This window comes from Equus quagga, chromosome 9 (genome assembly GCF_021613505.1).
Source record: "Equus quagga isolate Etosha38 chromosome 9, UCLA_HA_Equagga_1.0, whole genome shotgun sequence".
In the NCBI taxonomy this organism is placed as follows: domain Eukaryota; kingdom Metazoa; phylum Chordata; class Mammalia; order Perissodactyla; family Equidae; genus Equus; species Equus quagga.
In genome coordinates this window covers 66,726,684-66,750,853 of record NC_060275.1, presented here as the reverse complement: position 1 = coordinate 66,750,853, position 24,170 = coordinate 66,726,684, and the positions used below count along the sequence as shown (strand labels likewise).

The 24,170-nt window shown below is 49.5% G+C and overlaps 1 protein-coding gene across 2 annotated transcripts in view; it reads right to left on the bottom strand.

The window, feature by feature from the left end:
• PGPEP1 (pyroglutamyl-peptidase I) overlaps positions 1–24,111 on the bottom strand; it is a 28,870-nt gene extending 4,759 nt beyond the window's left edge. Inside the window, exons 1-3 of one of the 2 annotated variants that reach the window (XM_046671534.1) lie at positions 23,980–24,111; positions 21,689–21,741; positions 9,258–9,374 (exon numbers count right to left, since the gene is read on the bottom strand). In XM_046671534.1, the coding sequence (XP_046527490.1) occupies positions 9,258–9,374; positions 21,689–21,741; positions 23,980–24,013 (204 nt within the window). In that variant the 5' untranslated portion in view covers positions 24,014–24,111. Of the gene's footprint in view, positions 1–9,257; positions 9,375–21,688; positions 21,742–23,234; positions 23,258–23,979 lie in introns of those variants that run through there. The other variant, XM_046671535.1, reaches the window with a different exon arrangement.
• Positions 24,112–24,170: the final 59 nt, after the last annotated feature.

Sequence of the window (24,170 nt, the reverse complement as noted above, 5' to 3'; positions counted from 1 at the left end):
ATAAAGCAGAAAAGAAAAAAAAAAAAAGATTGGCAACAGTTGTTAGCCCAGGTACCAATCTTTAAAAAAAAAAAAAAGACACAATAATCTAGAATCCATAAAAAACAGAGCTGATGTTATAAAGGACAGAAGTGGTAATTTAGAGGATAGAAATATAGAAATGCCTCAGGTGGAGGAGAGAGAACAAAGATTTTTTGAAAAATGAAGGAATTCTTTAAGAAATATCTGACTTTATTAGGAAACACAACATAAGAATTATAGGTATTCCAGAGGGAGAAGAGCAGAGAAAGGAGCAGAGAACTTGCTCAGAGAAATAATAGCTGAGAACTTCCCAACCTGGGGAAGGAGCTGGACTAACAAGTACACAAAGCCAATAGAACTCCTAATGACATGAATGCAAAAGGCCTTCTCCAAGGCATGTATCACTAAAACTAACAAAAGTCAACAACAAATAAAAAATACTCAGGGCAGCAAAGCAGAAGAGAATAAACTACAAAGGAAGCCCTATTGGGCTTTCAGCAGATTTCTCAGCAGAAACCTTACAGGCTAGGAGAGAGTGGAATGATATATTCAAAATACTGAAAGACAAAAACTTTCAGCCAAGACTTCTCTATCCAGTGAAACAGTCCTTCAGACATGACAGAGAAATAAAAGCTTTCCCAGATAAACAAAAGCTGAGGGAGTTTGCTGCCACTAGGCCTGCCTTACAAGAAGCATTGAAAGGAGCTCCCCATCCCAAACTAAGAAGCCAAGGTTTACAAAACCTTGAGAAAGGAGACAAATAGATACAGTAAGAAAATTGCACCTCTGTACCAGGAGAGGTTCTTAAACATTAATTACAACATAAAAGACAAAGGGCAGGGGCTGGCCTTGTGGCCGAGTGGGTAAGTTCGCATGCTCCACTTTGGCAGCCCAGAGTTTTGCCAGTTCGGATCCTGAGCATGGACCTAGCACCACTCACGAAGCCATGCTGAGGCGGAACTGCGGGGATCTACAGCTAGAATATACAACTATGTCCTGGGGGCTTTGGGGAGAAAAAAAAAAGATAGGCAACAGATGTTGGCTCAGGTGCCAATCTTAAAAAAATATATATGCCTTTTTAAAAAAAAAAAAAAGACAAAGGGAAGGAAAGCATCAAAAATAACTATGAACACTACAATTTAGTCACAAACTCACAAAACAGAAAGAACAATCAGAACTCAGAAGGGGAAGAGGTAAGGGATGGAACCTGCTTATGCTAATGGAGATAAGGAGCTATCAGAAAATGGACTATCTCATCTATGAGATCTTTTATACAAACCTCATGGTAACCACTAAACAAAAAATCAGAGCAGAGCCGCAAATCATAAATAAAGAGAAAACTGAGAAAACCATCACAGAAAACCACCAAACTGAAATGGCAGTCAGAAATACAAGAGAAGAGAAACAATGGAAATATAGAACAACCAGAAAACAAAAGATAAAATGGCAGTATTAAGCCCTCATATATCAATAATCACTCTAAATGTGAGCGGATTGAATTCTCCAAGCAAAAGACACAGAGTGAGAGCCAGCCCTGATGGTGCAGTGGTCAAAGTTCATCACTCTCACTGCTTTAGCAGCCTGGGTTTGTTACCCAGTGGTGGAACCACACCACCACACCACCCATCTGTCAGTTGCCATGCTGAGGTAGCAGCTCACATAGAAGAACTGGAAGGACTTACAACCAGGATATACAACCATGCATGGGGCTTTGGGGAGGAAGGAAAAAAGAAGAAGAAGAAGATTGGCAAGAGCTGTTAGTTCAGGGCAAATCCTTCCCTGCTTAAAAAAAAAAACAAAACCATGGAGTGGCTGGCTGGATTAAAGAACAAGACCCAACAATACACTGCCTCCAGGAAACACATCTCAGCTCTAAAGAGAAACGCAGGTTCAGAGTGGAGGGATGGAAAACGATACTCCAAGCTAATGGCAAACAAAAGAAAGCAGGTATTGCCATATTTATATCAGACAGAGTAGACTTCAATATAAAGAAGGCAATGAGAGACAAAGAGGGGCAGTACATAATGAGAAAAGGAACACCTCATCAAGAGGATATGACACTTATAAATATATATGCACCCAACACAGGAGCACCAAAGTACATAAAGCAACTATTAGCAGACCTAAAGCAAGAAATTGACAGCAACACAACAATAGTAGGGGACCTCAACACGCCACTTACATGAATGGATAGATCATCCAGACAGAAAGTCAACAAGGAAATAGTGGCCTTAAATGAAACACTAGACCAGATGGACTTAATAGATATATACAGAACATTCCATCCAAAAACAGCAGAATACACATTCTTCTTTAGTGTACATGGAACATTATCAAAGATAGACCATATATTGGGAAACAAGGCAAGCCTCAATAAGTTTAAGAAGATTGAAATCATATCAATCATCTTTTCCCACGACAAGGCTATGAAACTAGAAATCAACTCCAAGAAAAAAGCTGGGAAAGTCACAAATATGTGGAGACTAAACAAGAAGCTACTGAACAACCATGGAATCAATGAGGAAATCAAAGGAGAATAAAAAAATACCTGGAGACAAATGAAAATGAAAACACGACACACCAACTCTTATGAGATGCAGCAAAAGTGGTTCTAAGAAGGAAATTTATTCACTACAGACCCATCTCAACAAGCAAGAAAAATCTCAAATAAGTAATTTTAAACTACACCTAACAGAACTAGAAAAAGAAGAACAAACAAAGCCCAAAGTCAGCAGAAGGAGGAAAATAATAAAAATTAGAGCAGAAATGAATGAAATAGAGACTGAAAAAAAAATAGAAAGGATCAATGAAACTAAGAGCTGGTTCTTTGAGAAGATAAATAAAATTGACAAACCCTTAGCCAGACTCAGCAAGAAAAAAATAGAGAAGGCTCAAATAAATAAAATTAAGTTGAAAGAGGAGAAATTACAATGGATACCACAGAAATACAAAGTATTATAAGAGAATACTATGAAAAACGATGTGCCAACAAATTGGACAATCTAGAAGAAACGGATAAATTCTTAGACCACCAAAACTGAATCAAGAAGAAAGAGAGAATCTGAATCACAAGTAAAGAGATTAAAACAGGAATCAAAAATCTCCCAAAAAACAAAAGTCCAGGACCAGACGGCTTCTCTGGCGAATTCTACCAAATACTCAAAGAAGATTCACTACCTATCCTTCTCAAAATATTCCAGAAAATTGAAGAAGATGGAGTGCTTCCCAACACATTCTACGAGGCAAACGTCACCCTGATGCCAAAAACAGACAAGGACAACACAAAAAGGAAAATTATAGGCCAATATTGCTGATAAACATAGATGTAAAAATCCTCAGCAAAATATTGGCAAACTGAATACAGCAATACATTAAAAGGATCATACACCATGATCAAGTGGGATTTATACCAGGGACACAGGGGTGGTTCAACATCCACAAATCAATCAACGTGATACACCACATCAACAAAATGAGGAAGAAAAATCACATGATCATCTCAACAGACACAGAGAAAGCATTTGACAAAATCCAACATCCATTTATGATAATGACTCTCAATAAAATGGGTATAGAAGGAAAGTACCTCAACATAATAAAGGCCATATATGACAAAGCCACAGCCAACCTCATACTCAATGGGGAAAACTGAAAACCATCCCCCTGAGAACAGGAACAACACAAGGGTGCCCACTATCACCACCCATATTCAACATAGTACTGGAGGTTTTGGCCAGAGCGACTAGGCAAGAAAAAGAAATAAAAGGAATCCAAATAGGGAGTGAAGAAGTGAAACTCTCTCTGTTTGCAGACAACATGATTATATAAAAGACCCTAAAGAATCCACCAGAAAACTATTAGAAATAATCAACAACTGCAGCAACGTCACAGGGTACAAAATCAACTTACAAAAATCAGTTGTATTTCTATACTCTAATAATGAACTAGCAGAAAGATAACTCAAGAAGACAATCCCATTTACAATCACAACAAAAAGAATAAAATATCTAGGAACAAACTTAACCAAGGAGGTGAAAGATCTATACATTGAAAATAATAAGACATTATTGAAAGAAATCAAAGAAGAAAGAGATAAATGGAAAGATATTCCATCTCATGGAAGAATAAACATAGTTGAAATGTCCATACTATCGAAAGCAATCTACAGATTCAATGCAATCCCAATCAGAATCCCAATGACATTGTTTGCAGAAATACAACAAAGAATCCTAAAATTTATAGGGAACAAGAAAAAACCCCACTGGCCAAAGCAATCCTGAGAAAAAAGAACAAAGCTGGAGGCATCACAATCCCTGACTTCAAAATGTACTACAAAGCCATAGTGATCAAAACAGCATGGTACAAAAACAGGCACAAAGATCAATGGAACAGAACTGAAAGCCCAGAAATAAACCCACACATCTATGGACAGCTAATCTTTGACAAAGGAGCTGAGAACACATAATGGAGAAAGGGAAGTCTTCAATAAATGATGCTGGGAAAACTGGACAGCCACAGGCAAAAGAATGAAAGTAGACCATTATCTTACACCATACACAAAAATTAACTCAAAATGGATTAAAGACTTGAATGTAAAACCTGAAACCATAAAACTGCTAGGAGAAAATATAGGTAATCCATTCTCTGACATCAGTCTTAGAAGGATCTTTTCCGACACCATGTCTACTCAGCAAGGGAAACAAAAGAAAAAATAAACCAATGGGACTACATCAGACTAAAGAGCTTCTGCAAGGCAAAGGAAACTATGAACAAAACGAAAAGACAACCCACCACCTGCGAGAAAATATTTGCAAATCATATGTCTGAGAAGGGGTTAATCTCCAAAATACATAAAGGACTCATACAACTCAACACCAAAAAAGCAAACAACTCAATAAAAAAATGGGCATAGGATATGAACAGACATTTTTCCAAAGAAGATATACAGATGGCCAACAGGCACATGAGAAGACGTACAGGGGCCAGCCCAGTGGCATAGCAGTTGAGTTGGCACACTCTGCTTCAGCAGCCCAGGGTTCATGGGTTCAGATCTCAGGTGCAGACCTACAGACCGCTCATCAAGCCATGCTGTGGTGTTGTGCCACATATAACATAGAGGAAGATTAGCATGGATGTTAGCTCAGGGCTAATCTTCCTCACCAAAAAGAAAAAAGTTATGAGAAAAAAAAAAAAAAGATGTTCAACATCACTAATTATTAGGGAAATGCAAATCAAAACTACAATGAGATATCACCTCACACCTGTCAGACTGGGTGTAATTAACAAGATGAGAAATAACAAACGTTGGAGAGGGTGTGGACAAAAGGGAACCCTCACACACTGCTGGTGGGAATGCAAACTGGTGCAGCCACTATGGAAAACAGTATGGAGATTTCTCAAAAAATTAAAAATAGAAATACCGTACAATCCAGCTATCCTAATACTGGGTATTTATCCAAAGAACATGAAAGCAACAGTACAAAGATCTACGCACCCCTATGTTCACCACAGCATTATTCACGATAGCCAAGACATGGAAGCAACCCAAGTGCCCATCGACTGAGGACTGGATGAAGAAGATGTGGTGTATATACACAATGGAATACTACGCAGGCATAAAAAAGGCAAAATCATCCTATTTGCAACAAAATGGATGGACCTGGAGGGTATTATGTTAAGCAAAATAAGGCAGACAGAGAAACACAAGCACCGTATGATTTCACTCATATGTGGAAGATAAACACACGGACAAAGAGAACAGTTTAGTGGTTACGAGGGGGAAGGGGGCCTGTGGATGGCAAAAGGGGTCAAGGGGCACATTTATATGGTGACGGACTAAAAGCTAGACTACGGGTGGTGAAAACGATGCAGTCTATACAGAACCTGACATATGATAATGTACACCTGAAGTTACACAATGTTATAAACCAATATGGCCTCAATAAAATTGTAAAAATACCTAAATAAAATAATGTTAGGAAGAATTTTTAATGACCTAAGTGATTAAATGCTCAGGATAACACATTTATAAAAGGCAGGGTCCCAAAGTGACGACCGTTTAACTTCAGCCGCGTCTTATTCGCGTGCACGCTTACACACAGGAGGAGCCCCGCAAGAGAATGTGTGAGCATCCACAGCAGAGGCAGGGGAGCTCGCGGCCCACATGACACCTCGGGCCACACGTGGCTATGGTGTGGCTGGTACAAATCGAGATGTGCAGGCAGTGTAAAACTCGCAGCAGATTTTGGAGTCTGGGCACAAAAAACACATGTAAAATGTCTCATTAATAGCTTTAAAATATTGACTACATGTTGAAATGATAATATTTTAGATATACGGAGTTATATCTTTTTTTGGTTTTTAAACGTGGCTGCCGGAAGTTTAAAGCGCCCTGTGGAGCTGGCATGCTGCTCAGCAGCCCGACTCTCCGGGAGCTGGTCTCTCCGCTCCTGGAGGCCCGGCCGCTGGCGCCGTGTTACCCTCTGCCCCATGGACTGAACACTGGTGATGCAGGAATAAAACAGCAGCTTTAGTACAGAGGGCTGAATGGTGATCCTGCCACCACCGAAAAGAAAGATATGTCCCTGTCCTAACTCAGAAACTGTGACTGCGACCCTACTGGGAGAAAGGGCCTTTGCAGATGTCATTAAGGATCCTGAGATCAGGTGATGCTGGATTATGTGGGTGCACCTGAAACTCAGTGACCAATGTCCTGAAAAGAGACACACAGAGGAGACAGAGAGAGGAGACTGTGTGGGGACGGAGGCAGCGACTGGGGGATGTGACGCGCCCACAAGCCGAGCACACCTGGAGCCCCCAGGAGCTGGAAGAGATGGCGCGGCCCTGCGACACCCGGGTCTTAGACGTCTGGCCTCCAGAGTGAGAGAGAAGAAATTTCTGCTGTTCTAAGACATCCAGTTTGTGGTCATTTGGGAGGGCAGCCCCAGGCACCTCATCCACGCAGTACACTAACCAGCACACAGGCGCAGGCGCGTCCATGCACACATATGGAGGCTCGTGTATGTGCGTGAAGACCGTGTGAGACATAACGTGACAATAACCATGGTGCTAGTTAACTGTTACTAAGAGCTGACTGCTACAGATCAGTTCTCAACCAGGGCCGGCCCCACCCCCCAGGGGACGCTGACAATGTCTGGAGACATTTTGGGTTGTCACAACTCAGGGGTGGGATGCTCCTGGCATCTGGTGGGTGGGGGCCAGGGATGCTGCTCCACACCCTGCAGTGCCCGGACGGTCCCCTGGAGAGGATGCTGGGCCGGGACTCTCTGGGGTAGGCTGAGAACTGTCCGTGGCCCTTCTGGCCTCACCTCGCTCATCCTCACCACAGACTCAGGATGTGGGTACTTGTGATGTTGTGACTTATAACAAGAAATATATGTGTTGTTAGTCCACTGTCCCTGCACAGAGCTCCTAAAACCTTGGAACTTCCTAAGTGATGAGAGTGATAAATCACATTATGATAATGAGGTGACTTTGGAAGGAAGCGTGGGGCCAGTTGCCAGGGGACCCAATCATGAGATGAGAGGATTAGAACTCTCAGGGCCACCCCCCGATCCCTAAGGAGGGGAGAGGGGCTGGAGGTTGAGCTCAACTACCAACGGCTGATTGAACTCATCGTGTCTGCATCATGAAGCCTGCATAACAACCTAAATGGTTTAGGTCCCGGGAGCTTCTGGGCTGGTGAGCAGGGAGGCGCTGGAAGGGCAGGGCACCTGGAGGGGGCATGGAAGCCCCGTGCCCCTCCCCTCAGGCCTTGCCCTCTGCATCTCCTCCATCTGGCCCTGCCTGAGTTATACCCTTTGTAATAAATCAGCAGTCTAGGGAGTAAACGGGTCTCTCGAGCTCTGTGAGCCGCTCTAGCAAATTAATCGGACCCAGGTAGGGGGTCCCGGGGACCTCCGATTTACAGCTTATCAGTCAGAAGCTCAGGTGACGGCCTGGACTCGTGCTTGGCATCTGAAGGGGGGTGGTCTTGTGAGACTGAGCGCTCCCCCCGGGATCTGATGCTGTCGCTGGGACAACAGCGTCAGAACTGAGTTGAACGCAGGACACGCAGCTGGTGTCGGAGAATTGCTTGGTGTGGGGAACGCCCCCACCCCCACACACACAGCCACACTGGAATTGGGTGGCTGACTCTTAGTACTATGATTGTTCCCACCTGTCACAGGAAGAAACTGAGGCCCAGGGAGCCCAAGGAGCTCGCCTGAGATCTCGCGGCTTAGCAGCAACAGCCTGACTCCAAAACCCTTTTTCTTTATCCCTTCCCCTATGGTGTGAAATGTGTAAAAAGATGTTCACGCATCAGGGCTGGTTTTGCTTTTTTAACTAGAATAAGGCAGGACTGCGCAGAGGCAGCAGAAGAAAAAGCCCATTCCAGAACTTTCGCCACATCTCACTAAGCCTCCAGGCCCCCTGCTGTGAGAAAGGGCAAATTCCGCCTGAGATGTGACAGGAGGGCTCTTTAGAAAGGAAGATTCCTCCGGCCAACCCTGGAGAATCCCGCATGGCAGGCTAGGCTGGGAGGCTGTGTGGGGCCCTCACAGGTCCCTGTGGTGGGAGGGTGTGGCTCCCACCTGCCAGTCCTCCAGTCCGCCACATCTGGTAACAGCCACAGCTGCCTCCCACACCTATTTTCCCTTTGTGGAAACTGCTACTCGCTCTTCTCATTTCAGGAGGTTTGGAGAGAGGTGACAGCACCCCCTGGCCACCAGAGTGGGCATGTGACACAGGCCTCACGAGTCAGAGCCTTCCTTCTTCCTCACCAGCCACAGTGATTGGCTCAGGGACTGGCATGTGACCCCAGGTGGCCAACGAGAATGAGCCATGGACTTTGGGGAATTATTTCGAAGAAAGATGTTCTCTTTCTGCTGAGGGGCTGAATTGGGAGGATATCAGCTAGTAGCCACCTATCTTTGCCAAAGCAAGAGAAAAACGCAAAGCAAAGCTGAGTGGCCATGAGAGGATGCTGATGACCGGGTAAGTGCCTGGATCACTGATACAGAACTCCAGTGGCACAGAGCCAGGCTTGGTGAGGTTGCAGACATTTGTTTTCCTCCCTTACCTCCAAGGGTAACCCAGGAAAGTGTGGCCCTTTGGGGGATAAGGCCATGGCATCAGCCATATAATCAGAGCAGGAAAAAAGCTAGAAATCCTCCACATGTGGGCCACCCACCTGCAGGTCCTAATGAGGAAGCACCCGCCTCCGCCCCGCTCACCTGTGGGCTGTGCTTCTCCCACAGGGCGGGGATGAGCCTCTGCACCGTCTTGTACTCAACTGGAATCTCATACACATGCAGGTCCACGCTGTCGCCGAGCCCCAGCTTCTCCAGCTCCTGGCAGCGAGAGGAGGGGGGCATCACCGCATTCAGTGAGGGCTGCAGGGGTAATGCTCTCCCTGGGCATAAACTGACTCATCCTCAGAAAGTGAGGAGGCTCCCTACCGCCTGTGCAGCGGCAGCAGGCACGTGTGCTGGCCTGCCCCAGAGCTCCGCCCTCCTCCCCTCCCCCCCACTTGTCTGGAACTCTCTGCATCTCCACGGGCCTGGTGTGACACTCTGCTGTGGCCTCTGGAGCTGGGCTCCTGGGTTTGAACCCTGCCTATGTGACTTTGGCAAGTAACTTAATGTCTCTGAGCCTCAGCTTCCTCATCTGTAAAGTGGGGATAAGACACTACTCACCTCACAAGGTGGTTACAAGAATGAAATGAAAGAATTCACACTGAGTGTTCCAAGCAGTGCTTGGCACATTCCAAGTGCTCAAATCGTGCTGGCTACGCCCCTACTACAGCTGTTGCGGGGTCATCCCCTTCCCCATGTGTCACACTCAAGAAGAGCTGGTGACAGACTTGGCGCACGGCACGCAGAAGGGCCTCGGTATCCATTTACAGAGGGGCCTGACTCCCTAGGGAGCCTCCGACCTGCTCGGGCCCAGGAGGATCTGAGGACAGCACTAACTATGTATAAAAATGGCCCCTGGACCACGGTATGCTCACTTTTCTGCGGAAACATCAAGGCTTTCCTTGGCTTCTCAGTGTGGTCGCCAGGATCCACCTGTCAGCTCCTTACAGGCAGAGCCGGCGACCAGCCCTCCTTCCCCCAGCCTGCCCAAGGCATAGCGCACAGTAGGCCCAGAACCAAATTTGCCGGAGGAACAACGATCTTGCCAGGCTTGGCACCCATTGGCGGGCAGAGACGTTTGGGGACGAAGGTTTCGGCTCAATAAGGAAAGCTGAGCGTTCTTCATAGTGTTGAAGACGCTGCCCTGCGATGTCAAGAGCTCCGGGGCGCCAGCGCCCTGCGGGGGCGGCGACTTCCTGCGTCTCCTGCAGCACCTTCAGTATCCCTTCGTCTGGTCGCCGTGACCTTGCTGTGCAGCGTCCGCACTCCACGGCCGTCCCCGCAGCTCCTCTGGAGGGTATGTGATGCCTGGAGAGGCAGGCCCCTCCTCACCAACAGACAATTCCAAAGTGCTCCCCACAGGGGACACATCCGGGTGCCGCGGAGACGAGGACACTGCGGGGCAGGTGGGGCTGGTGGGTATGTAGGGAGTCTCGAATGCCAACACTGAGAACTGGGGCCCCGTCCCTTTCGCCAAGCCAGGGGACATGCGGGGTCAGGGAGTGTCCCCCAAGAAATCCCACGCTGGACAGACGAGGGAAGAGTGCAAATTGGCTGCCCAAACACGGGCGCCCAGGCGAGCGCAGCTGGGACAGGGACGGGGGCGGGGGTGGGGCACGGATTTAGAGCATCTAAAATATACTGAGGACCAAACTTGGTCAAACATTTCATTCGCCCGCAATCATTTTTCTCAGTCATTAGTATTATTACTCTTCACGATTCCTTTGCAACTAACCTTCGACTTCCCGGACTGTGCAACTGGGCGACGCGGCCTAGCCCCGGAGCCGCGCCGGCAGAGCGCAGGCGCCGCCCGGCCTCTCGCCCCCGCCCCCGCCCCCGCCCCGCCCCGCGCGCCCCCATACCCGCGTGCACCCAGCGTGCGCGCCGCGCTCCCGGAGGCCGGTCTCCGCACGGCCGACAAACACGTACAGCCCCGTCTGCTTGCGGTTGGTTGGATACACCGAGTCTTGTTTGGCAAATGGATTTTTTGGCAAACCAGGCCTGGCCATCTCCCGCCCCACAGTGCCGGGCCTCCTGCCCCCAGGGCAGCACCCGCAACCGGGGACTGCAAATATCCAACAGGAACAGGACCACCCTTCAGCCTTGTTCCCATCACAGACACAGAGGAGAAGTTAATCTTGTTCATTTGGTGTTTTCTTGTTTAACCTCAGGGGTGACTCAAAGGTCACAAGGATATACCAGCCTGTTTTTCAGAAGAAAAAGAATGCCTTGGAGGAAGTTACAATCACAGAAGTCTGATTGCCCCAGGGCTTATCTGGAGTGAAAGAAACATGGATGGTCCCTTTGATTCTCTCAAACTCCTCCGCCGGAGTCCCTTAGTTGTATAAAGACCCCCAATTTCTTCTTTCCTTACAATGGATTTGAGAGAGCCTATCCCCTCGCCTCCTCGTTTTGACCAACTTGAATAACCCTTTCTCCATCTCCAGGCACGAGGTCTCAGGGATCAGCTTGTTGTGCACCAGGCACACAAACCTGATACCGGTTTGGTATCAGAAGATTCATGGATGAACCTTGAAAACCTCACGCTGAGTGAAAGAAGCCAGACACAGAAGGCCACATAGTGTGTGATACCCTTTATCTGAAATGTCTGGAACAGGCAAATCCATAGACACACAGCAGACTGGTCATTGCCAGAGGCTGGGGGCAGACAGGAAGAGGGAGTGACTGCTAATGGGCACAGGATTTCCTTTGGAGTGATAAACATGTTCTGGAACTAGACAGACACGATGGCTATACAACACTGTGAATGTAATAAATGCCACTCAATTGTGCACTTTAAAATGGCTAATTTTAGTTATGTAAGTTTCATCTCAATTTAAAAAGAAAAAAGTAGCTCTTAATTGCATGGATAGTGGAGGGGTGGAGTCAGAGGCATGGCCTCCAGAGCTAGCTGACCAGATTTGTTCCTTCCTCCCCACACATGCCGGCTGGGTGACCTTGGGCAAGTCACTCACCCTCTCTGTGTCTCAATTCCCTTATCTGTAAATGGGATTAACAGTAGCACCCATGTCATAGGAAGGAAAAACAAAATAATACACACGAAAGGCATCGTGTCTAATAAGGGCTTAAAACATGTTAAATTATTTTAAAACATCAACTTGCTTCCTTTAAAAGAAACCAAAGAGACTTCTGGCTAAAATGGAGCCACAGGAATCAGATTTACTCTCCTGTCTGGAACAAATGAAAAAATACATAAAAGATATGTTTTCAGACAATGAGTTGAGGAGTCAAAGCTGAGGTTCTGGGAAGTGTAAGAAGGCTCCGGTTTCCAGGGCAGAGTCCTGGAGAGGAGACAGCTGGGGGCAGAGGGACGGAGCTAGACTAGATAGGTAGATTTTGGTCCAGAGATCTCCAAGGGTCTGAGGCTGACAGGCACGCCCACGCGCCCAGGCCGGGGATAGAGGCACCTGAAAGGAGCAGGAACAGCCCTCGGAACTCACACAGCCTGGAAACGCTTGCCGTTCCCACCAGCCAGAGTAGAAAGCCTCATAAAGAAGGGGGTTGGGGGAGAAGTGGGGAAAAGTTAGCCAAGAGAATAAAGACTGCTCTCTGCCTGACAAAATTTAACAGCAAGCTTCAAAAGGCTCAAGCTGTTCCCAGTAACTTAATTCCAGAGCAAAGCTCAAGAACATTTAGAGGAAATACAAAAGCATCCATCTTGCCACGAGGTAACATTCATGTGGGCAGCCACCCGAGATGCACCAGGTGTGCAAAGAGGGTGAAAAATACCCGCCATAATGAGGAGAAAAAGTGATCAACAGAAGCAGGCGCAGAAACAACACAGATGGTAGAAGTAGTACATAAGGGCGTCAAAACATTTACCATATTCCTAAAAAGCCAGGCAGATCAAGTTTTAAGCCTGCCCTCCACCTGTAGTCTGGGCCCTGTCCCCCTTCAGAGAGAACTAATGTTCACACACACAGGGCTGCAGACCTCTTTCCCTCTCTTATCCGCCTATCTGAGAAAACACATAGTATTTATTTTGACATCAATTGTATCCTTCTGACCTGTGTTTTCTCCACTCAGCAGTTTGTCTCAGAGAACTAGCTACACTGTCACATGTATATCTTCTTCCTGCTGTTTCCCCACTGCATAATCTTCCATCTCAGAAACCACCTGCCCTGGATTTAAACATTCCGCCATACTAGAAAACCAATTTTCCTCAATGATGAGCCATTCTGTTTTTTTTTTTTTTTTGAGGAAGATTAGCTCTGAGCTAACATCCGCCGCCAATCTTCCTCTTTTTGCTGAGGAAAATTGGCCCTGAGCTAACATCCGTCCCCACCTTCCTCTACTCTACATGTGTCGCCTGCCACAGCATGGCTTGCCAAGCAGCGCCATGTCCGCACAGGGATCCGAACTGGCGAACCCCAGGCCGCCAAAGTGGAGTGCGAGAACTTAACCCCTGCGCTACGGGCCGCTCCAGGGACGAGCCATTCTGCAGCAAGCATTCTTGTGCAAATTTCTCACACCCCCGGGCGAAGCGTGAGCGCTAAGCAGCAGCAGTTCCACACCCAAGCTCAGTCCACGTGTACTAGTGAGCGCGCTGTCGCAGCGAAGCCTGCTTCTCTGGCCGCAGGCTCGGCAATCCCAGAGGCCGGCGCACAGCTTCAGGGTTTACCAAGGGATCTTCCCCTGGTCTCCAAGAGGAGAGCCACTGAGCTCTTTCCTCTCTTAGAAACGAATTCAATGACACCAAAAGCACAGGCAATAAAAGAAAAAATAGAGAAATCCCACTTTATCAAAATGAAAACTTTTTATGCATCAAAGAACACAAGCAACAGAGTGAAAAGATGGCCCCCCGAATGGGAGAAAATATTGGCAAATCATGAATCTGACGAGGGATCAACAACCAGAATGTAAAAAGAACACATACAACTCAATAACAGAAAAGCTAATAACCCAATTTCGAAAATGGGCAAAGGACTTAAATAGACATTTCTCCAAAGAAGATATGCAAATGGCCAATAAGCACAGGAAAAGATGCTCAATACCAGTAGTCATCAGGGAAACGCAAATAAAAACCGCAATGAGATAGCAGTTCACACCCACCAGGGCAGCTATGATGAAAAAAACAAGTGTTGGTGTGAATGCAGAGCCGCTGGAACCCCACGCACTGCTGGCGGGAGCGTCAAAGATGCAGCCGCTGTGGGAAACAGTCTGGCAGTTCCCCCAAAAATTAAACAGAATTACCATGTCATCCAGCAACTCTACTTCTAGGCATATACTCAAAAGAATGGAAAGCAGGATCTGGAACAGATCTTTGCACACCCATCTGCAAAGCGGCACTGTTCACAATAGCCAAAAGGCAGAAACAACCGTGTCCCTTGACTAACGAATGGATAAGCAAAAGGGGGCCCATCCACACAACAGAATACTATTCAGCCTTAAAAAGGAAGGACATTCTGACACAGGCTACAGCGTGGACGAACCTCGAGGACATTATGCTGAGTGAAATAATCCAGTCACAAAAGGACGGATACTGTGTGAGTCCAGTTATGTGAGGCCCCTAGAGGAATCACACTCACAGAGACAGAGCGTCGGATGGAGGGCGCCAGGGGCGGGGGGAGGGGGAGTGAGTGTTTAACGGGACAGAGTTTCAGTTTGGGACGATGAACAAGTTCTGGGGACGGATGGTGGGGATGGCTGTTCACCAACATGGATACACTTAATACCCCTGAACGGTACACTTAAACCTGGGTAAAGGGGTAAATTTTATATTTATGTATATTTTATCGCCATTTTTAAAAAAGAGAAAAAGAAAAGCAGGAAGCTACGGTCTGTTTTACTCGCCTGCCCTTTGGACGGCTCCTCAGCACAGACATTAAAGGCATCTGCTACAGCCAACACCAGGAGCTCTCAGGAGCCTGTATCTGGAGGGCCAGCAGCTGCCCTCTGGCTTCGCCCCGAGGCTTCGCCCCGAGTCTGCGCCCTGAGCACACTGTTCCCGCGCCCAGCTCTCCCCTTGCAGATCCGGAGTCTGACTCTTTGCCAACTCTACTTCTTTGTTTATTGAAAGCTGGGAACTATCCAGATTCCAATTTTAAATGCTCCAGAACTTTCTGGAATTCCTCTCCCTGCCTTTTCTCCCAATCCCGATGGGAAATCTAAAATTTCCCAGAGTAAACACCCACTTCAATGCCCCTCACACACAATTTACAGGAATTTCAAACTCACAACAACCTGGCCAGGAGGGGGGCCCGGATGCGTGAAGGCACCCAATCTGGGGTTCTCCTTTGTTCCCTCCAACAAGGAGTCCTGTCCCTTTGTCGGGATCTTGAACATGAGGAGAAAATGAGGGAGCACAAACTTTTCATTTTTAAGAAACACGAGCTTTCCAGAAGGTCATGAGCTTGGAGGCGGGGAAGAGCTTTCCCCGAACCCCAGGCTGGGCGCCCGGCATGTCCAGCTCCATTTCCCACTGGAGCCGACATTTACAGAATGTTTTCCTCAAACTCATCCACTTAATTTCTTCCCTTCAATAAATTTAGCCTCATCCCTAGTGACAATATCCATGAAGTTATATAGTTCACACTTCTATGTTTTTTCTAAAACATTATATTAAATATATAACCACCATAATTTTACATTTGTCCTATATAGTGTGCATGTATATACATATTCTTTTCCTATATGAAATATTTCAAAAGTAATTTATAGCACTTCTCTCTTCCTCCAAGAATGTTTTTAAGTTATTCCTTTTCAAACTATCTCAAGTAACTTTTTCGAACACGGTGTGTGGACCCTTTGCCCTCAGGCTAAAGACAAAAAGAACCACGGATCTTCCTCGATTTATGATGGGAGTTACATCCCGATAAAACCGTCGTAAGCTGAAAACATCATACATCGAAAACGCGTCTGATCCACCTCACCTAGCGAACGCCACAGCTCAGCCCACCTGAAACGCGCTCGGGACACGTCCATGAGGCAAATCCACCTGCACAAAGCCTGCTTTACAGGAAAGTGTCGAGTTTCTCATGTAACTTACTGAGCACTGTACTGACAGTGACAAACAGCGTGGCTGCATGAGGACAGAATGGGGGTCAGACTATCGGTCGTTCACCCTCAGGATCATGTGGCTCGTGGAGCTGTGCTCGCTGTCACTGCCCAGCATCATGAGGTGATCGAACCACATGTCGTCAGCCTGAGAAAAGATCAAAATTCAAAAAAGTACAGTTTCTACTGAATGTGTATCGCTTTTGCACTGTCATAAAAATCCTAAGTCAAACTGTCGTAAGTCAGTGACCGTCTGTATAACCCAATACTGAATTCTAAGGAATAAGCATCCTTTTTGGAGAAGCATGGGTTAGTAATTCGGAAATTCCTTTCTGCTCCTTCTAGGACTGAGCAAAGAAGTGAACGCCCTGGGGATCACAGCGTGGGGTTTCACACTGTCAGAGGAGGGAGCCACAAGTCTGGGTACAGAAAACACTAGAAAGAACCCTGTAGTGTTGGATGGAATTGGAGGTGTCGGTGTAAACTCCAGGGTTCTGATGTAGACATGGGTGAGAGGGGGTGTGAGCGTGTGTGTGCGTGTACACACATCTATCTTCCAGCTCTGGTCACCAACAGAGCTCAGAAGCAATGAGCATATCCAGCTCCTGGTTCTTCAATATTACTATTGACTAAAAGAATGAAGGCTTTCGGGAGAAATTGCTGATTTCAGGCCTGGGCAGGGAAAGTACAAAGGTGAACCTGCAGTTACCATCTGACCCAGCAATTCTCCTCCGAGGTGTATGCATATCTAAGAGAAATGAAAACCTACAGCCACACGAAAACTCGCACGCGAATGTCCATAGCAGCATTATCACAATAACCAAAGGTGGACACAACCCAAACGTCCATCAACGAATGAATGGACAATCACAACGTGGTATATACACACAATGGGATAGTATTCAGCCAGGAAAGTCTGACACACGCCAACACATGGATGAACCTCCAGCACATTATTCTAAGTGAAATAAGCCAACCACAAAAGGACAAATACTGTATGATTTCACTTCTGTGAGGTCCCTTGAGGAGTCACACTCATGGAGACGGGAAGTAGGGTGGTGGGCGCCAGGGGCTGGGGGAGGGGGAGTGAGTGTTTAACAGTTTGGGAAGATGAGAAAGTTCTGGAAATGGATGGGGGTGATGGCTGCACAACAGTGTGAATGTACTTAATGCCACTGAACTGTGCACTTAAAAATGGTTAAGATGGTAAATTTTTTGTTGTGTCTATTTTACCACAATAAAAAAATGACTTAGAAGTCAAGAAAAAGTTCTTTAAATTATATTTATCTACCTACCTATCTATTTATCTAAAGAGAAAGAGCAAATGTAATATATTAACATTTGGGGAATCTGGGTGTGAAAGAACTTCTTAGCTCTACTCTTTTAACTTGTCAAATTTTTTAAAAACTTGAATGGGATGAAGACGGCTGCTTCCTCTTCCCCCAGGGCTGGAGGAGAAGTCTCCAGCAGAGGCTGCGTCTTGGAACCAGGTCCACAAGCTCATCTATCTTTACAGCCTGTCAGCCACCACCCCACTTTTCTTGAGCCTGCTTTTTCCTACCCTCCTGTCTTCGGCTGCTTGAAATCTTCCTGCCCCTCCTGCCTGCATCTTTTTCCCATGGCCCCACCAGCCCTTTCTGGCAAGAGACAACATGTTGAAAAGATAGGAACTGACAGAATCTGCCTCTCGGGCTGGGTGAGGACAAGCCCAGGCAGGTCAATTAGGTGGCATCACCTCCGCGGGCAGCAGGACCGAGGATGCTGCTAACCTGATTAGTAACCAACCCAAGGGACCCTCAATGGGGCACAGTAACCCCATCAGTGGCCACTATGACACGTGACGTGCCAAGGCCGGATGCCCGGTGCGGGCAGCACACCCTCCCTATGGATCCTCTCCATTAGTGGGTTGGCCACTCACCTACATTGATTCTTAATAGTAGGAAATGAGCTGGCGTCACCAGGGAGACACAAAGTGAGTCATCTTCTTGACCCAACCTTTGTTCCTCATGTCCTCTGGGTCCCCACCTATCATCTTCCCAACTGGGGGAAAAAATCTAAACTAAGCAAACTATCATCAAAGATAAACACATGTCCCACGGCCAGCAGCCCCACAGTGAGGCATCCATGTATTTGCCAAAGACCCTGACGGGAGTGCCCCTGCTGGTTTATTCGTAGGGAGCAAACCCCAAAGCCCCCCGCATGCCAATGTCAATGGGGGGGGGGGTGAGTAAGGAAAAGAGCCAGCTGCCCCCAAACCAATGCAAGTGAACAAAAGCCCCCAGGACGTGGAGGACAGAGGTGACGCTGTCCATTCATCGTGGCTCGAGACCTGGCAAAACTCATCAATGTGACAGGGCTCAGGACAGCAGCTGCCCTGGGCAGGACAGGGCGTGATGGGGAAGAGAGGCATGAGGGAACATTCTGGGTCGATGAAAACTTTATCTTGATCCAAGTATTGGTAACATGGGCATAAATACTTTTCACGGAAGTGATGGGGGCACTGAAAAATGGTACATGTCGCGTTATGCAAACTATTCTCCAACTTTAAAAAAGGGTGACGGAGGGAGGAGCAGCTGTAGAGCTCATCTGAAGTGATGAGACGCGGGTGGCCTGCAAGCTAGGCTCCTTGCCTCTGAACACTTGCTGTGACAACAGGGCCAGCCGGTTCCCCTGGGGGGTGGCAGTGCACCCCAAATCCCACAACATTTTGCAGCAAGCCCCACTACTGCCGAGCACACACTGTGAAAGGAATGGGCGCCCCAGACAGCGCATTGTCTACACCCCATCTACCTGACAAGACCCCGCCACGCAGCCAAGTCTGACCGATTCCCCTGACCCCACAACAAAGACCCCCTTTGTTCCCTGGTTAATATCCTTAGCAGGTCTGTCTAGACTCACCATGGCAGTAGTTGTCCGGTGATGTCACCAGGACCTGTGACTCGGCTCCTCCGCACCCCGCTCAGGCAGGGAACACTCCACACGGCCCCAAGCCAGGGGCCCAGGCCCTCGACATCTGCCTGAGCCTCTGAGGAAGAGGCAGATCTGCAACCAGCACCCCATGCCCACCACACAAGACCTAAGGACGACCAGCCCCGAAACACGCAGACAACACAGGCCCTCCTGTGTGGGGTGAGGAGGAGCAGCGCCATCCTAGGGCAAGACAAAGGCTTGGGGGTCACCCCTCCAGCCCCAGAACTCCCACCTCTCGAACGTGGCTGGTGCGAAACAGTCCACTCTTTGCTGGGCACGAGTTCACCCAGGGCATGAAGAAGGCAGGTCAGAGGAGAGAGAAGAGAGACACACTGAGATGCAGAGAGAAAGATGGCAAAAGGAGGGAAGAGAGACTGAGAGAGACTAGGAGAGCCCAAGAGAGACCTGCAGAGAGGCCAAAAGAGATTGAGACAGAAGGGAGAGACAGAGGAAACCGAGAGATGGGAAGAAAGAGACAGACTGAGAGAGAGAGGTAATGACTCACAGAGAGGCCAAGAGAAATAGAGAAAGACAGAAGAGAGAGATGAAGAGAGAAGGAGAGAGACAGAGACACCCAGAAGGAGGCTGAGAGGGACAGAGAAACAGAGAGAGAGAGACATGGAGAGACGGGGAGAGACGGACAGAGAAGTTAGCTGGCCCCGGAGAGAGAAGGACGGCTTCCTTCCACAGATGGCAACTCCTGAAACATCGGTTGGGATAGGAAGTAACCGCTGCTAACTCCACGGAACAAAACACCCATCTTCAGCTTGAAGTGACAGACATCAACTCCTGCCTGCCACTCGTCCCTGGGGCCCACCAACAACGCTCCGAGGCGTATTTTCTTGAGCGTGGATTCCACCCGTCCAACGGCCATACCCCTTTCACAGGCAAATCGCCTTCAACCAGAGCAGCTAAAGAGCACGGAGCAACTCGCGGCGGCGCAAATCGCGGCCACAAGCGCAACTCCAAGCGCAAGTCCGAGTTCTAGGCCAGGCGAGGCCCACCTGCGCGCGCCAAGGTCGGCAGAGAGGCTCACACGGGGGCAGGGAGGGTGGGGGAGGCTGGGAAAGAGCACGAGGAGCGTCTGCCACGAGCAGGGGCGCGAAAGGGCTAGGTATGTTCTAGATGTCGATGGGGACGCGGGGGACGCGGAGGCGCACTGGTGCGAAATTTCACGGAGTCAACGGGCGCGCGGAGTGTGTACGTGCGACTCCAGTTGTTTTCAAAAAGGGAAACAATCAGATTTGGGAAGGTTGGCGTCTTTTTCGCTGGGGAGTGGTGGAGAATCCTCTCTTTTTGTTTCATAAGCTGAGGAAGAAGTTGAAAGTCTTCCAGGGGCGAGGTCTGGAGAGATTGGGGACTAAAGCCTAAGAGGTTCCCCCTTCGGCAGCATGAGGAAAGGCTGCTCTCTTTCCCCGTCGGAGTCCCAAAGCTCGGAGGGATTTCCAAAGATTGTTTAATTGATTTTTCTCCTATTTAGATGCAGATCATAGTGTCTGGGGCCCAGGAATTCAGACACACGGCTTTGTGTCCACTCAGCCCCGTGAAGGCTCCTGTCTGAAGCTCCCACAAAGCCAGACACACACGTCTTCAGAAACGCGCTGCTTCCTTTTTGTCCGCGGCTCCAGGGAGCGGGAGCTACAGCAGCGCCTTGGACACGCTCCGTCTGCAGGGTCCCGGACCCAGCCCTCTGGCTCCCTTGCAAAGTGGGGTAAAAATTAAAAAAAAAAAAAGGAAAGTGGCCAAGATTTTAAGGTCTGCAGTAGGGGTGATAACAAACGGGGGGGGGGGGGGGCAACTGGGGGTTGATACATTGAGGTGTCAAATTGAAGTTTTTTCCAAATTCAGGGCTCTGGAGTGGAAAGCAGGGAACGCTTTAAATCAAACAGCTAATGGGCTCCGATTAACACGAGTCTGGCTCCGGTCTGTGTAGATCTGATTTATGTACAGAGAAAACGTTTCTCTTTCTCTCTGCCCATTGTTCCCAGTCTGTCCCTGCAAATGCCCATCTGACAAAGAAACTGGAAGGCTTTGCAGGCGGACACCCAGCTCAGGACAGCACGAAAGACCCCCCCACGCCCCCTTCTCCTCCCGCTGCCAAGAGGCAGCAAGGCGGGTCACCACCCCCCCCCCCCCGACAAGGTTAATACATCCCCCAATATCCCTGCCTGCTCCCCAAACCCGGCTGGGGCATAGGACGCTTCTGAAGCAACGCCACTCCGGTGTCCTGGCCTCAGATCACTCTCTCGGGGCCTCGGTTTCTGCATCCATAAAGTGGGTGCAAGAAAAACTGCTCCTGATCCTGCAAAGGTGGTTAGGAAGATTCAGAGCACAGGGCTGCAAAAAACGCCCAGCGCAGCGCCAGCACATGGCAAACGGAAGGCCCGCAGTCCCGCTCTGGGGAGATGCTGGCATCACACTCAAGTGCTTCACAGGGAGCTTCATGAGACGTTCTCTGGAGATCCCTTCTTCTCTTTGGTGCCAAATATTTCCAGGGGGAGCCCAGTCCCAAGCCGGATTCCTGCCCTCTGGATCCGAGTTACCTGGACTGCAATCCAGCTGGCGTTCACAGTGTGCTCCCCAAAAGGGCCAAACCCTGAGGAAACAGTTAGAGCAGCCTGTCACTCAGAGTGGCCCTTCCTAGCCTGCCCAGGGCCAGGAGCAGGGAGCTGAGGGAGCAGCTGCCTCCTGGGATGCCATTGGGGGCCAGATCCCAAGTTCCAGGGCATGCCCAGTGGCCCTTCAGGGCCACCCCACCCCAACACACTTGTCTGCTCTTAACGGAAGCTGGGGGTCCTTTCTCATTCTCACCTTCACCTGACCTTCGAGCCTGGCAAGGAGCTAGTGCCCTCCTCTTATCCCAGAAAAGGCTGGCCCGTTCCCTTCTCAATTCCTCCACTATCCTTGACCCAACTCACAATTATTTTATCACTGTCTTTGTGGGGGGGGCTCTCCCCTGACTCAGGAAAAGCAGGGCCGTAGGCACCCTGTGAATCAGCACCAATTGAGGAAAGGCCCTAAAGGGACGCATGTGGGTATCTCCGAGGCCAGGCTGTCCAGACACCATCCCAGCACCCTCCTCCTCTCTCCCTCAAACTCCAGGCCCCATTTACAAACCAAGACAGCTACCCGAGGATGTGCTAAGTGCTCTGTGTGCACTGTGGCATTCAGCCTCATTGCATCTCCTTTCAAGCAAGGGTATTTCCTGGGTCCATTTTACAGGAGCAGGAACTGAGGCACAGAGAGGTGAAGCCAGCTGCTCAAGGTCACAGAGCAATAAGATGGAAGAATGGGGATTCGAACTCAGATCTGTGAGAGTCCACAGCTTCCCTCTTCTAATCATCCTGTCACCCCACGTAAAAAATAAATATCTTGGGGCGAGCCTGGTGGCATAGCAGTTAAGTTCACACGTTCCGCTTTGGCAGCTTGGGGTTCAAGGGTTCAGATCCCAGGTGTGGACCTATGCACTGCTTGTCAAGCTGTGCTGTGGCAGGCGTCCCACATATAAAGTAGAGGAAGACGGTCACAGATGTTAGCTCAGGGCCAGTCTTCCTCAGCAAAAAGAGGAGGAATAGCAGCAGATGTTAGCTCAGGGCTAATCTTCCTCAAAAAAAAAAAAAAAAAGGAAATAAATAAATAAATAAACATCTGCCCTGGAAGCATGGGCCACTCAGCTGGGCTGAGGGTCCCAAGTGGTGTCAAGGCTCTGGAATGGATGCTGTGCCCTGGAAGAGGCCTCCCAGTAGGGTCAGGACCTCTCTGCTTCCTCCCTCCTCCTGCATAGACAGAGTTGGAGTCCCAGCTCAGTCACTTACAAACAGCCGGACCTCTGTGAGCCTCAGTTTCCCCTTCTGCAAAATGGAAACAGTGAAGATGTAAGGAGTTCATGCATGGCAGACGCCTAGCCGAGTGGCTGCCGCATCACCAGCACTAGAGTCACAGAAGACCAGACACAGGCAGGCTGCAGGGAGCAGGGATCCGCCCGACTACACACGCCTGTGAGGCAGGTGGGCAGCTTCTTCCATCTTCCTGGGAATTCCAGGACCAGCCCCCGCTCCCGGGGCCACAAAACACCTGTGTGAACCTTACCTGGATTTCCCACTCTGACCTCTCCAGACAGCGAGTCAAAATGACACCCCGCCCCCAGCAGAGGCGGGCGGAAGTTCACACCCACGTGGCACCGAGGCGGAGCCTCCTCGAGGAGGAACAGTTTCAGTTAGTTTCGGGGAGTGGTGACAGCAGGGCCGGGTTCACCAGCCCAGGCAGAAAAGATTTTGACCGAGACAGTCCCTGGGACAGGTGGGAGAACGGCCGGGCACCTGAGGTACCCCGACCTCCACCTGTCCCTGCCGCCGGTGAGCAGCGCAGGGCTCGGGGAGCAGCGGCTGGCATGAGATTCATGTCAGCGGGGCGCTTCCTGCCCACAAATCGGCCTTTGTCCCCTGGGGCCGAGGGTGGGGACAGGCTCGACCTCCGGGGGCAGGGAGGAGCCGTCCAGCCCAGCCTGCCCGCCGGACAGACAGGACAGGTGCCCAGAGGGTCACTGTCCCCACCCTGGGAAGGAAGGATGCCAGAGGGCCCTGCTCCGCGCTTGTTACTTGCCCGGACCCCCAGCCCTTGCCGGCCCCCACCCCTGACACCGGGACCACAGGGGCGCCCCCTTCTCCACTTTCTACGTTGTGCACACCGAGCTGGGTTCCCGCGGGCGATGACATCTTCCAAACCTGGGACGACTTCTAGCACTTGCCCCTCCCGGGCCCGTTGCCTCCGGCCGCCCGCCCCGCCCCTGCCCCTGCCCCTGCCCGCGGCCACCATCAGCGCGCCTCCCGCGTACCGGTCACCACCACCGCCTTCCTGGGCTGCTCCATGGCGGGTTCGGGCTGCGCCAGCTACCCGCCGCTGTCGGGACTGGAGCGTCTGCCGCCGCCGCCGCCGCCGCCTTCTGGCCCCGCCCCCGCCCCCGGGCCCGCCCCCAGCCCCCCCGCCCCAGCCCTGCCCGCCCGGCCCCGCCCCCGGCCCCGCCCC